This window comes from Armigeres subalbatus, chromosome 1 (assembly GCF_024139115.2).
Source record: "Armigeres subalbatus isolate Guangzhou_Male chromosome 1, GZ_Asu_2, whole genome shotgun sequence".
Lineage (NCBI taxonomy): Eukaryota > Metazoa > Arthropoda > Insecta > Diptera > Culicidae > Armigeres > Armigeres subalbatus.
This window is the reverse complement of record NC_085139.1, coordinates 229,986,595-229,998,922: the sequence shown is the minus strand read 5'-3', so window position 1 is coordinate 229,998,922 and position 12,328 is coordinate 229,986,595. Positions and strand designations below refer to the sequence as shown.

Genomic DNA, 12,328 nt, shown 5'->3' with positions numbered 1-12,328 from the left:
CCAATTGCACGAACGTTCTAAAGTAGTCTAATAGTAGTAGTAAATAGTCTTCAAATCATCAGTAGCCATAGCTCAAAACGAAATTACAAATCAATCGGACTTGTTCCAATCGGGTGGAACATTGCACAATGGGGAAATTCGATTGCAAAGGTGGAACAAATTGATAACTTTCTTCACGAACAACTTACAGAAGAGATCAAGAACTTATTCGAAAGGGAATTTTGCAAAGAATTCAGTGAGTGCTGTTTCATGGACGTGGAACGCTTCTGTATGTAGTTATCGAGCTCGTTTTGCCCTAATGCCCCATATATCGCGAGTTTCCAAACTATTTGTCATTTTATCTTTAAGACATTGTTCCAAAATTGTGTTTATCTCTTCACTGTGGATCCACAGAAGAGAACTAAATATATTTTGTTTGCAAAAGTTTGAAATTAAAGGGATTTTGGGGTCAAATAAGCATCAAAGTGCATTTTATGTGCAATTTTAATGTATTCTGTAAAAAAATAGTAATATTTACAGATAAGTGTTGATATTATTGTCTCAAAGTGTTGAACAGATATTGACAAACGTTTGCCGAACAAAATTAATGAAATAAATCGTTTCACAGATGTTTTATTTGGTTATTTATTGAGTAAAAACGATTTTAAAAACTTTTGAATAGCGCCGATGCCAAACATTTCCAAACCATACCCGATCGCACAACTAAACAAGAATAGTCATATGTAAAGAGTCTTGATGTGATCATAGATAGGAGGTGATGGGAGATTCAATTTTTTTTTACCCTTTTGCCCAAATTCCCCTATGAAGCAATATAACTCAATGATTTTGAGCAAGGAAATGATGAAGTATTGTTAATTTAATTGATATTTTCCAATGATATAATTAAAATATCAAATAATCATATAATTCATTAAAAATATTGAATTATAGGGGATTTAGGGGTCATACAGCTCATTTAATGTAATTTTTATTCAAAATAGCATAACATTTTTCACAGACGACGCACATAGAAGATAAAGGGCTTATTCAGAGGGAGCTTTCAAGAAATTCAGTGAGACATCTTTTATAGACGTGAGACACTTCTGTATGTAGTTATTAGGCTAGTTTTGCCCCAATGTCCCATACATCACAGTTTATCAAATTTTTCGTGCTTTTATCTTCCAAGTATTGTACTAAAGATGTGTTCTCCTCTTCATTATAGATCAATAGAAAAGCACTATACATATTTTGATGGAAAAATTTAAGGGATTTTGGGGTCAAATAATCATCAAACTGCATCTATGTGAATTTTTCATGTACTCTGTAAAAAATAATAATACTCAAAAAGTCATTTGCACTATATTACGTTGAATGATTATTTAGGGTTAATTTACGGTGATTTTAAAACTTGTAAGCATTGATGTAGCTCTACATATGGTCAATTTTGGCGAAATCTACAACCTATTGATTATTCAGATATTTACAGATAATATTTTATATTATTGTCATAATTTTTTTTAACAGCAATTGATACCATAAAAAAAAACAAATATCCATATATTACATTAAAATGGATTTTTAAGACATTTTGGGACAAATAAGTGAAAAAATCATTAATTATGTATTTAAAAAATCTAGTTGTTATCTAGTTGTGCAAACGGGTATGGTTTGGTATGGCATTTAAAAAATCGGGGTTTACCCAATAAATCACAAAACAAAACACTTGTGAAATGATTTACTTCATTAGTAATTGAAAATGAAAATTCACGTAAAGTGCAATTTAATACTTATTTGACCCCAAAATCCTTTAAATTTTCAACTTTTACCAACAAAGCATGTATAGTGCTTTTCTATTGATCTATAATGAAGAGGAGAACACATCTTTAGTACAATACTTGGAAGATAAAAGCACGAAAAAATTGATAAACTGTGATGTATGGGACATTGGGGCAAAACTAGCTTAATAACTACATACAGAAGTGTCTCACGTCTATAAAAGATGTCTCACTGAATATCTTGGAAAACTCCCTCTTGAATAAGCCCTTTATCTTCTATGTGCGTCGTCTGTGAAAAATGTTATGCTATTTTGAATAAAAATTACATTAAATGAGCTGTATGACCCTAAATCCCTACAATTCAATATTTTAATGAATTATATGATTATTTGTTATTTTAATTATATCATTGGAAAATATCAATTAAATTAACAATACAACATCATTTCCTTGCTCAAAATCATTGAGTTATATAGCTTCATAGGGGAATTTGGGCAAAAAGGTAAAAAAAAGTGTATCTCCCATCACCTCCTATCTATGATCACATCAAGACTCATAACATATGACTATTCTTGTCTAGTTGTGCGATCGGGTATGGTTTGGAAATGTTTGGCATCGGTGCTATTCAAAAGTTTTTAAAAATCGTTTTTTACTCAATAAATAACCAAATAAAACATCTGTGAAACGATTTATTTCATTAATTTTTGTTCGGCAAACGTTTGTCAATATCTGTTCAACATTTTGAGACAATAAAATCAACACTTATCTGTAAATATTACTATTTTTACAGAATACATGAAAATTGCACATAAAATGCACTTTGATGCTTATTTGACCCCAAAATCCCTTAAATTTCCAACCTTTACCAACAAAATATATTTAGTGCGCTTCTGTGGATCCACAGTGAAGAGATAAACACAATTTTAGAACAATGTCGTTAAGATAAAATGACAAATAGTTTGGAAACTCGCGATATATGGGGCATTAGGGCAAAACGAGCTCGATAACTACATACAGAAGCGTTCCACGTCCATGAAACAGCACTCACTGAATTCTTTGCAAAATTCCCTTTTGAATAAGCTCTTGATCTCTTCTGTAAGTTGTTCGTGAAGAAAGTTATCAATTTTTTCCACCTTTGAGATCGGATTTTCCCATTGTGCATTGCTAAAGCTTGTCGCACATCTCATTCAGAATATGCTGCAGGTCAGCAGCCGTATAGAGGTGCGGGGAATCGTTGGGGGACCCGCTACCCAGCGGTGCAGCAACTTGAGGCTGAGCTGTTCGCTGGAAACCCGGGGGAAGTCCAGACGAGGTAGGTCTAGTACTTTGTGCTTGTCTGGATGGAAGCGTTTGCCATACAGCCGACGGGGCCTGTTGATTACCTGTCTTCCAGATGTGCAGCACGTTCTCTTCTTCATCCGGGTTGGTTGGAGAAGGAGCAATGTTGTCTGATTTGTTTGTCTGCATGCTTCGGGCAAGTGCGATCCGACGAGCGATGTTTACCACCGCAATTGACGCATCTGGCTTCAAAATCCACAGTGTCCTTGGAGGGGCAGGAGTCCGTTTGGTGGTCTAGCGAACATAGGTTGCACCCAGCTCTGAGGCGACAATTGCGTGTGCCGTGCCCAAAGTTCAGGCACCGCATGCATTGTCGCATGAGTGGCCTTGAGTGCACATAGTGTTACAGGCAATCGCGGTATTCCACATCCTGGTTGTGTCGAGCCATAGGAAATACTGCCAGGGGCCGTAGCTTCTAGCAGTGTTCCAAGTCAGCCTTGATGTCGTCCTTGTCAATGCATGCCGCGAACCACTGCCTTGAATGGCTTCTCCGACGGGATGTCGAAGGTGTAAAATTCCGCTTTGCATCTTTCCAGGTATTTTTTGGCTTTCTGATAGTCCACTTTTGAGGCAAGACCAAGAACTACCTTAATGCAAACTCTGCAGAGTTTTTAAGCCGCACTCACACTGATTGATTTCATTGTTGCTTGGAGTTTGGCCAGGCCAACGGATTTCACCATCAGCGGGGGGATTTTTTCTGCAGTCAAGCGCTGCTGCTGTTGTTCTTCTTCTTCTTCTTCTTCGTTTTCTGGTATACATCAGCATAATCACCAAGGTCGCAGTCGTTGATTGCTGTGCCGCCGGTAGAGAACCGGTTGTTAGACAGGATTGTGTTGAGGATGGATTGATCACCGTCTTTCCGAATTTTCTTCGCAGTTTTGAGGTCTGGTGTACTGGGCGTGGTGTTGGCTGATTGATCGGCAGATGTCATCTTTTTTTGCCGGTTTGGCATTTGGCGACCGGCTGTTTCTTTCGCACGATGTTTTGCCACTGTGTTTTCGTTCGCGTTCGTTTTACTTCAATCTCAATTAAACCGCGCGTTCCCTGAACGATGCACCTATAAGTATGGGTACCGCATCATTCTTGCATCATTCCATTACCACGTTCTGATTGGCGAATGAGCTGCCGCTGGGTCTGACAAGAAGGCATAAAATAGGACAACTCGATTTTTTTCCTTTCATTATGACCGGGACAAGCGAAGCAACAGCAGCATCGATCACACGTCCGCACCATCCGCTTTTTCGGCCCGACAGCATCGAAGCCACCATCAGCCGAAGCATAGTCAGTACAGTAAGCAGCAGAAGAATTTCCAGAAGCAGTACACACTACAGACCCGACAGCAGCAACGCTGAGCAAATACCGAAAGCAGTAGTAGAATCGAGCCGAGATCGGGCCGGTATCGATGTTGAACCGAGACAGGCTGAAGGAAAGCAACATGACGCAGCAGATGGATATAATGATAAAAATGATAAAATGTGTAGAAAAGCATTGTTTGATACCGTTCGCACACAAAGCGAACTTGACTGAATGACCGTTCCAAGTTACCAATTCAAAATTTTATCACCCAAAATCCCATGTCCCATCCTGTTCACCCCGTTCATGAATGAATACTCTTTGGGATTTCTAGACCCCCTGCCCCCCTCTGTCTCGCTTTTTTATATACCTAGCAAATGTACTGTCACAAAATCTTACACCCCCTCCCCCTAAAACCTGTGACATCATTTGTGAATGACCCCCAAAGGAACGGATTGCAAGACGCTCGCTGTTTGTCCGACCAATTGGGAAGCAGAAAAGATTCAAAATTAAGTATGAAAGGAAAGTGCATCGCAAAGCATTTAGTCTTTTTATACCATCTCGCGATATTCACGGTTATTTGATAAGATCGCTTTCTTATTTTCGGTACTAAGCTGAAACAAACAGCCTTTTTCAAGACTCTAAGAGTTAAATAATTTTCTCCTTCTCCAGGGATACAGTCTACATCGCCTGCTGTGCCAACTGGTGGCTCATTCCAGACAGTCCTTCGGTGGGAAAAGGTTGCCGCTGTCGAGGCTAATATTCCGCCAGTTCCACCGCTGCACAATGTGAAAAAATAGGTATATAACGGGAATAAATTCAATATCTTGGTTCGGTATGGGTGGATTGCGCTGAAATATTGACACAAATCGTAGAACTTTCTGGGGTATCGTGCAAATGTGGCTAAGTTCACTGCACGAAGCTGCAAGACCTCGTTTTACCCTAATGCTTCTTATTTGTTATGCTTTCCGGAAGACTTTGGCCGTTTGAGTAATAGCTAAAAAAACGAAACGAAAAATAAATTATTTCCGTAGCTTCGAAACGACACGAAAACGAGGTCCTACATGATTCAAAATTTGACGAAGCGAAACGATTTTTTTTATTTTTTTTCCGCGGAATTTTTGATGAATCGTTTTTGTTAGGTTAGGTACACAATTTTATTTTTATTTTGCGATTGATGCCCTCATTTGGTAAAGAATATCCTCGATGAAATGTTTGATGTGGTTTGTTAATGATAAGAACCGCCAGACTTTATTTTGTGCGTAAAATTTGGTGACTTTTTATAGGCGCTTAGTGCGTATGAAATGAATTCCGACCATATCTGAGAAATATTGGTATGGATTTTTTTTATAAATAAACTGAATATCCACTTCCTTATACATATTTAAAAATGAGAAGTGAGAAGCGAGAAATGAATACTGAGAAGTGAGATGTGAGAGGTGACAAGTGGGAATTGAGAAGTAATATGTGCGATGTGAGAAGTGATAAGTGAGAAATGTAAAGCTATGTGAAATGTGAGAAGCAAGAAGGGAAAAGTGAGAAGTGTGAAATGAGAAGCGAGAAGTAGAAATAAGAAGGGATAAATGAGAAGTGACAAGTGAGAGCCGAGAAGTGAATAGTGAGAAGTAAGTAATCAGCTAAAGATGTGAGATGTGAGAAGGGAGAAGTATTTGATAAGATAAGTGAGATTTAAGATGTGGAAAGTGAGAAACGAGAAAAGAGAAATAGGAAGTACGAAGTGAAAAATTAAAAGTGCGAGTGCGAAATTAAATAGTGTAAAGTGAGAAGTGAAGAGTAAAAAGTGAATAGTGTAAATTGAGAACTGAGAAGTGAGAAACGAGAAGCGAAAAATGAGAAGCGGGAAGGAAGAAGTAAAAAGTGGATGAGAAGTAAGATGTGCGAAGTGAGAAGTGATAAATAGGAAGGGAGAAATTAGGAGTAAGAAAACGGTATCGAGAAGTGAGTTTGAATCCAAAGGAAAATGAGAAAATCTCTCACTTACAATGTTTGTATACACTCTCGATAGGTAGCATACCGTGAGAGACGTTTTTCGGTAGCTGTTATGATAATGAACTGATTCGGAGGATGATTTTTAATAAGCCCTGATTTCCGGGGGCACCGGTTCTGATGATGCATTTCAACTTGTTTTACACAGCTCTGTGAAAAAAATATGGTACCCAAATCAGTTTTTTTTTTTCAAACTTAGTACGATAGTTTTGTTTTCATGGCTTGTTATGTTTCGAAGAGGTTTTTGCCTCTTTTTTGTCGTTGTTCGTTATCTATTGAGAGCGATTTCTGCAATCCCTGGTAAGGAATGATAGGCGAGTAGTGAGAAGTAAAAGGTAAGCAGTGGCGAGTGATTTTTGAAAAGTGAAAAGAGAGAAGTAAATAGTGAGAAGTGAGATGTGAGAAGTTAGAAGTGAGAAATGATAAGTGAGAAGTAATATGTAAGATGTGGAAAACAATAAGGAAGAAGTAAGAAAGTAGAAATGAGAAATTAGAAGTGAGAAGTAAGAAGCGAGAACCGAGAATTAAGAAGTGGGGAGCGAGAAGTGAGAAGTTAATAGTAAGAAGTGAGAAATGAGATAATATGTGAGATTTGAAAAATGAGATGTGATAAGTGAGAGCCGAGAAATGAGAAGCTAAAAATGAGAAATGCGATTTAGAAGTGAGAAATTTGATACGAGATATGAGATGTATGATGTGAAATGCGAGATGTGAGAAACGAGAAGTGATAAGTGAGAACCGAGAAGTGGGAAGGTACAAATGAGAAAAGAGATGTACAATATGAGAAGTGAGAAGTAAGAAGCCAAAATTAATGAGAGATAACTGAGTTGGGATAGTGAGATGTGAGAAGTGAGGAGCGAGAAATGAGAAGTAGTAATATATGAGAAGTGAAAGCAAGAAGGGTGAAGCTAGAAGGGAGAAGTGGAGAGTGTAAAGTAAGAAGTGAGAAGCGAGAAGTAGGAAGAAAGAAATGAGAAGATCGAGAAGTGAGAAGTGAGAGGCAAGAAGTGAATAGTGAGAAGTAAGAAATGAGATAAAGATGTGATATGTGAAAGGTGAGAAGTGAGAAACGAGAAGTGATAAGTGAGAGCCGAGAAATGAGAAGTTACAAGTGAGAAGTGAGATTTAGAAATTAGAAGTGAGAAACGAGAATTGGTGAGTAAGAACCGAGAAGTGAATGGAGAGAAGTGAGTTGTGAGAAGTGAGATGAGATATGAGAAGCTAGGAGTGAGAAATAAAAATCAATATGTGAGATGTGATAAGTGCGAAGCAAAAAGAGAGAAGTTAGAAGAGAGGATTGAGGTGTGTGATGTGAGAAGTGAGAAGCAACAAGTTGAGAAAAAAAGTGAGAGGCGAGAGGTGGGATGTGAAAAGTGATAAATGAGATAAAGATGGGAGATGTAAGAAGTGTATAACGCAAATTTGATGTCACACGTTCCATTGCTTGGATTGCAATCGTGACGTCATGCTCATTTGGGTACACTAACTGAGAGTTCTTTTGGTTACAGTCGTCTTCGCCTCAGCTCGTCTATAGAATCTACAGTGTCTATAATCTAGATTTGGATACAATGTTTAGACCACTACTCGGGATGTGGGAGGTCGTCCAGCAACTCGATAACATTATCGAGTTCGCAACTCAAGTAACATTTTAAGTTTTATAACGCTCTTGAAGTCTAGGGAAGCGGAAGGCAGAACATCAGTAAGGAACTGAAACAGAACCTTATGGTGCACCGGCATGCTGTTCGAGTCGCAAGACAAGAACAGGACGCTTTTATCAGCTACCCGGGGAAGCAAGAAGGCCGACAAGGGTACCACAACCAAGGCCTTCTTCTTCTTTAGCGACTATGGCCGAAGAGGCGATTGATTTCGCCCTGACGGCCAACAAGGAAAGGACTACGCCTTACCAAAAACGTCTCAGGCAGCAAACCGGCTAAGGTTCTCAGAGCAAAGCCAAACAGTAGGCGAGCATAAAGGCCAAACGTCGTCTTGACACAGCAGATTGGGGTGTAGTGGAGCCCGAAGGGCGTTGACCCGAGCTTGAAAATGAATCCTCCAAAAGTGCATTTCACATATATTTTAGCCCAAAAATATTTGTAAGGCTGTATTAATGGTAATAAATTTGAAGTGATGAACTTTGTACTACACTTAAAAATCACTATAACAAGGAATAAAAAAATATTAAATTTGTAAAACGAAGTTGAAAAATGCTGCGTCCCGCGAAACGAGGTTTGGTCACATTAATTGGAGCAAACCCTGGACTGTTGGATAATGAAATCGATCAAAAATGCGCTGCTGCTCGGAAATTGTACCAGCAGGTTTTGACGAAGTACCAAGGATGGTTGCTCATCGACGATGAAACCTACGTCAAAATGGTTTCCAGACAGCTTTCTGGCCAAACATTCTACATGGCGACGGCACGAGGAGATGTTTACCACAGTAAAGTTTAAATTTGCTTCTATGGACAAATTTGCCAAAAAACTGATGATTTAGCAATGGATATGCAAGACCAGAGTGGTCGTGAAGAAAAAGACGATGGAGGGGGGTCCCGTAGCGTACCTGGCTACACGTTCGCCTTAAAACCGAATGGTCATGGGTTCGATTCCCAGCCCCTTCACCAAACCCTCGACAGTCGCCGGATTCGCAGCTCATATAGTGGCAATTTGGGGTACGGGCTTTATAATACGGCTGCCTTATGACGACTGACATGTTCTTCTCGGAGGCATGCCTCCAACGTTACCCGGATAAACAGCAACCGAACAATGCAACGATCATTGGATTCAAGACTTGGACAAACGGACACAATGGACTCACGATTAGATGGACTGACAACGACAACAAAAACGAATTATGGATATCTAAAAATAGATTATGTGTGGATTCTGTACAACAGAATACCACAGTAGGTCTCCAGGCACAGTAGCGGGTAAGAACACAGGGTATCAAGTCATTTGGCCGAACGCCTTTTGACCAAATGCCGTTTGACCGAATAGTTAAAAAAAAATTGAACTCATTTTACGAGTGGTCCTTCTTCGTCTTTCTTCCTTCTTCCTTCCTCCTTATCCCTTCTTCCTTTTCTTCTTTCTTATTCCTACTTTCATTTTTCTTCTTTCTTCTTCTTCCTTTTTTTAATCCTCTATTTTCTTTCTTCTTTCTTACTCCTTCCTTCTTCCCTCTTCTTTCTTCCATCTTTTTTCTTCTTTCTTTTTTCTTCCTTCTTTCTTCTTCTTTCTTACTTTTCCCTTCTGCCTTTTGTCATCTTCATTCTTCCTTCTTCCTTGTTCCTTTTTTTTCTTCCTTACTCTTTATTCCCTCTGCCTTCTTCCTTTTTCCTTTTTCTTTCTTCCTTCTTACTCCTTACTTCTTCTTTCTTCCTTATATCTTCTTTCTTCTTCCTTCTTTCCTCTTCCTTCTTCCTTCTCCCTCCTTCCTTCTTTTGTTTTCCTTCTTCCTTCATCCTTTTTCCTTCTTCCTTCTGCTTTCTTCCGTCTTCCTTTCCTTCTTCTTCAGAGATCCAAAGATGATCCTGCTTCGTATTGCTTGATACCCGAGCAAAGCTTGAGAGCAAAACGGTTAAAAGATCAAAATCAACAGCAGAAAAATCTTACTGTGACATCAAATCGAAAACTATTCCTGCTGTCGATGAGAGCAAATCGAAAACTAATTTTGATATTGGTTCCGATAACAAAATAAGTACACAGTTAGATGTCAGATCATACACTTTAGCAATCAACAGCAAAATGAGCTCAAACTATGTAATCAGTCATGATCATTCCTATTTGAAAACAAATTATGATTTCGTTTTGATATCAATATCAAAATATGTTTTCTATATGCTCTCATCAAGTTTTCAGACTTTGCTCGGGTACTTACTATCTCCCTTATCACTTCTTACCTATCACATCTTACTTCTTAGCAATAACTTAACACTACTCATTTCTCATTTGTCACTTCTTGCTTTCCACTACAAACACTTTTTGCTTCTCACTACTCACGTATTTCAACTATTCGGCCAAACGGCATTCGACCAAATGACCCTAAACCAGAACACACCAAATAAATATATGAATAAAAAAATAAGACGTTAAGTTATTTTACCTGACGTCCACCCAGAAACGGCTTGACTGATAGCATGGGAGCTATCATACCAAAGCAGGCATAATAAAAGCGATTTCAACCTGCACATATTGTTTCAATCAATATTGTTTTCTGATGGCCCTCTGCACACTTTCGCCTTCTATTAAGTAAAAATTTCATACTTGTCGCTTGCTTGCGATATCTTTCAGTTCTATTCAAGACAAAATTTTCAAAACGACTTATCTGCTTTTGTAAACAAAAAATCAAACGACGATTTGACGAATCTGATAGCTCTACTAATACCATCAATTATTCAATTATAGGTAGCTGAATGTTTCCGCTACCTGTTGATGGTGTTGGTTTGCGTGGGAAAGCTATCAGATTCGTCAAATCGCCGTTTGAATCTTTGTTTACAAAAGCAGATAAGTCGTTTTGAAAATTTTGTCCTGTATTCTTCATTGCTTTCGATTGCTCCCTTCTACTTTGAGCTTAGCGCGTGTGTACTCCCCGATAAAAGCCAAAGAAAGTTTCAAACAAGGTACAAACAATGTCAAATGGCGCTAATGTGATATAAATTTGTTTAGGCTCGGTAATCACACCATCAAATTTTTATTACAGGCCAGCAAGCAATCCGCTGCGCAAGCCCAGCAAGCCGTCAAGGATGCCATCCATCCAACGCGTCCGCCACCAACGTCAACGACCGACGACACCCCCGATTTCAACCGTCAGAAAGTCTCCCTACAGGTGCCGGACGCCGTCTTCGGAAGCTCGTTCTCTCTCATTACCAACATCTCGACGCGCTTCGGTAATCTGATTATGGTAAGTGACTGAAGCGCGAAAGCTTCTTCGATTACTCGTGCGAGTGTGCCATCTGTGCACAACCGCTCGAAGCTTTCAATGCTGCCATGAGTACTAACATAAAGCTTTTGCGTTCGATTTTAGAACTCAGCTCGTCGTGCTGGTGAATTCCTGTGGATCGTTCAACCTTTGATCGGAAAACAGCTGACCATTGAGGTTCCACCGACGACAACCACCACGCGAAGGACGACGACGACTACCAGAGCAACTACCACCACGGCCGCTCCCAGCACCTCAACTACCACCGTGGGGACACCGACGAGCTCCTTAACGATTGTTAGCTCCAATGCTGATGCGAATGAGATTAAATAGATGTGGCGGATGGTGGACAAAATGTTAGCAAGTGATATACTGCCAAACTAATGATTTATTATGCTGATAATGAACAACTATTAGATGTAAGAAATGGAGGGGAGCGCCAGGTGCAGTGAGTGCTTGTTACACAAATTATTTATTTTCCCAGTTAGTATGTATGTAAGACTCGTAATTCGTGGTGAAGTAGTTACCCTAGCTAAGAGGACCAAATGATAGTTGAATGTTGGATGGTATTTGAACAGAAAATGGAATAAAGAAGCACGTTTATTGTAGTTTTCTTTGCTTACATTTAGGAATATCGTAGCTAACTTGCAAGGCATATGTCCACACTGCTCGAAATGAACATAAGGACAAGCTTTAGTTTTATTGCCATGATTTAGGATCCAATTCTCTTTATTAAATTGAAATTTTACTTAACGCTTGAAAAGAGACAAAACCTGTCAGCTTCAAATAGCTTGTTTTTAGTCACTTTTTATTGGATTGTGTACAATATCGGCCTTCCATGTCGGAGATACCCAGAGGACCGACATCCAATTTTTTTACTATGGATTTTGACAGGTTTGCCTGTTCGTTCTTTTTTGGGGGATAAATTTATCCCCCAGTGTCAAATTACCCCAATACTTATTTATTTTGCATTAGTATGTGCGCGAATTTTGAATGTTTACGTTTTTACAGGAGAATATGATGCA

The 12,328-nt window shown here is 39.0% G+C and overlaps 1 protein-coding gene across 3 annotated transcripts in view; it reads left to right on the top strand.

The window, feature by feature from the left end:
• LOC134205851 (uncharacterized) overlaps positions 1 to 11,911 on the top strand; it is a 114,483-nt gene extending 102,572 nt beyond the window's left edge. For all 3 annotated transcript variants that reach the window (XM_062681487.1, XM_062681485.1, XM_062681486.1), the window contains exons 4-5: positions 11,085 to 11,285; positions 11,409 to 11,911. In XM_062681487.1, coding sequence (XP_062537471.1) covers positions 11,085 to 11,285; positions 11,409 to 11,636 — 429 coding nt within the window. In that variant the 3' untranslated portion in view covers positions 11,637 to 11,911. The remainder of the gene's footprint in view (positions 1 to 11,084; positions 11,286 to 11,408) is intronic.
• The last annotated feature ends 417 nt before the right edge of the window (positions 11,912 to 12,328 follow it).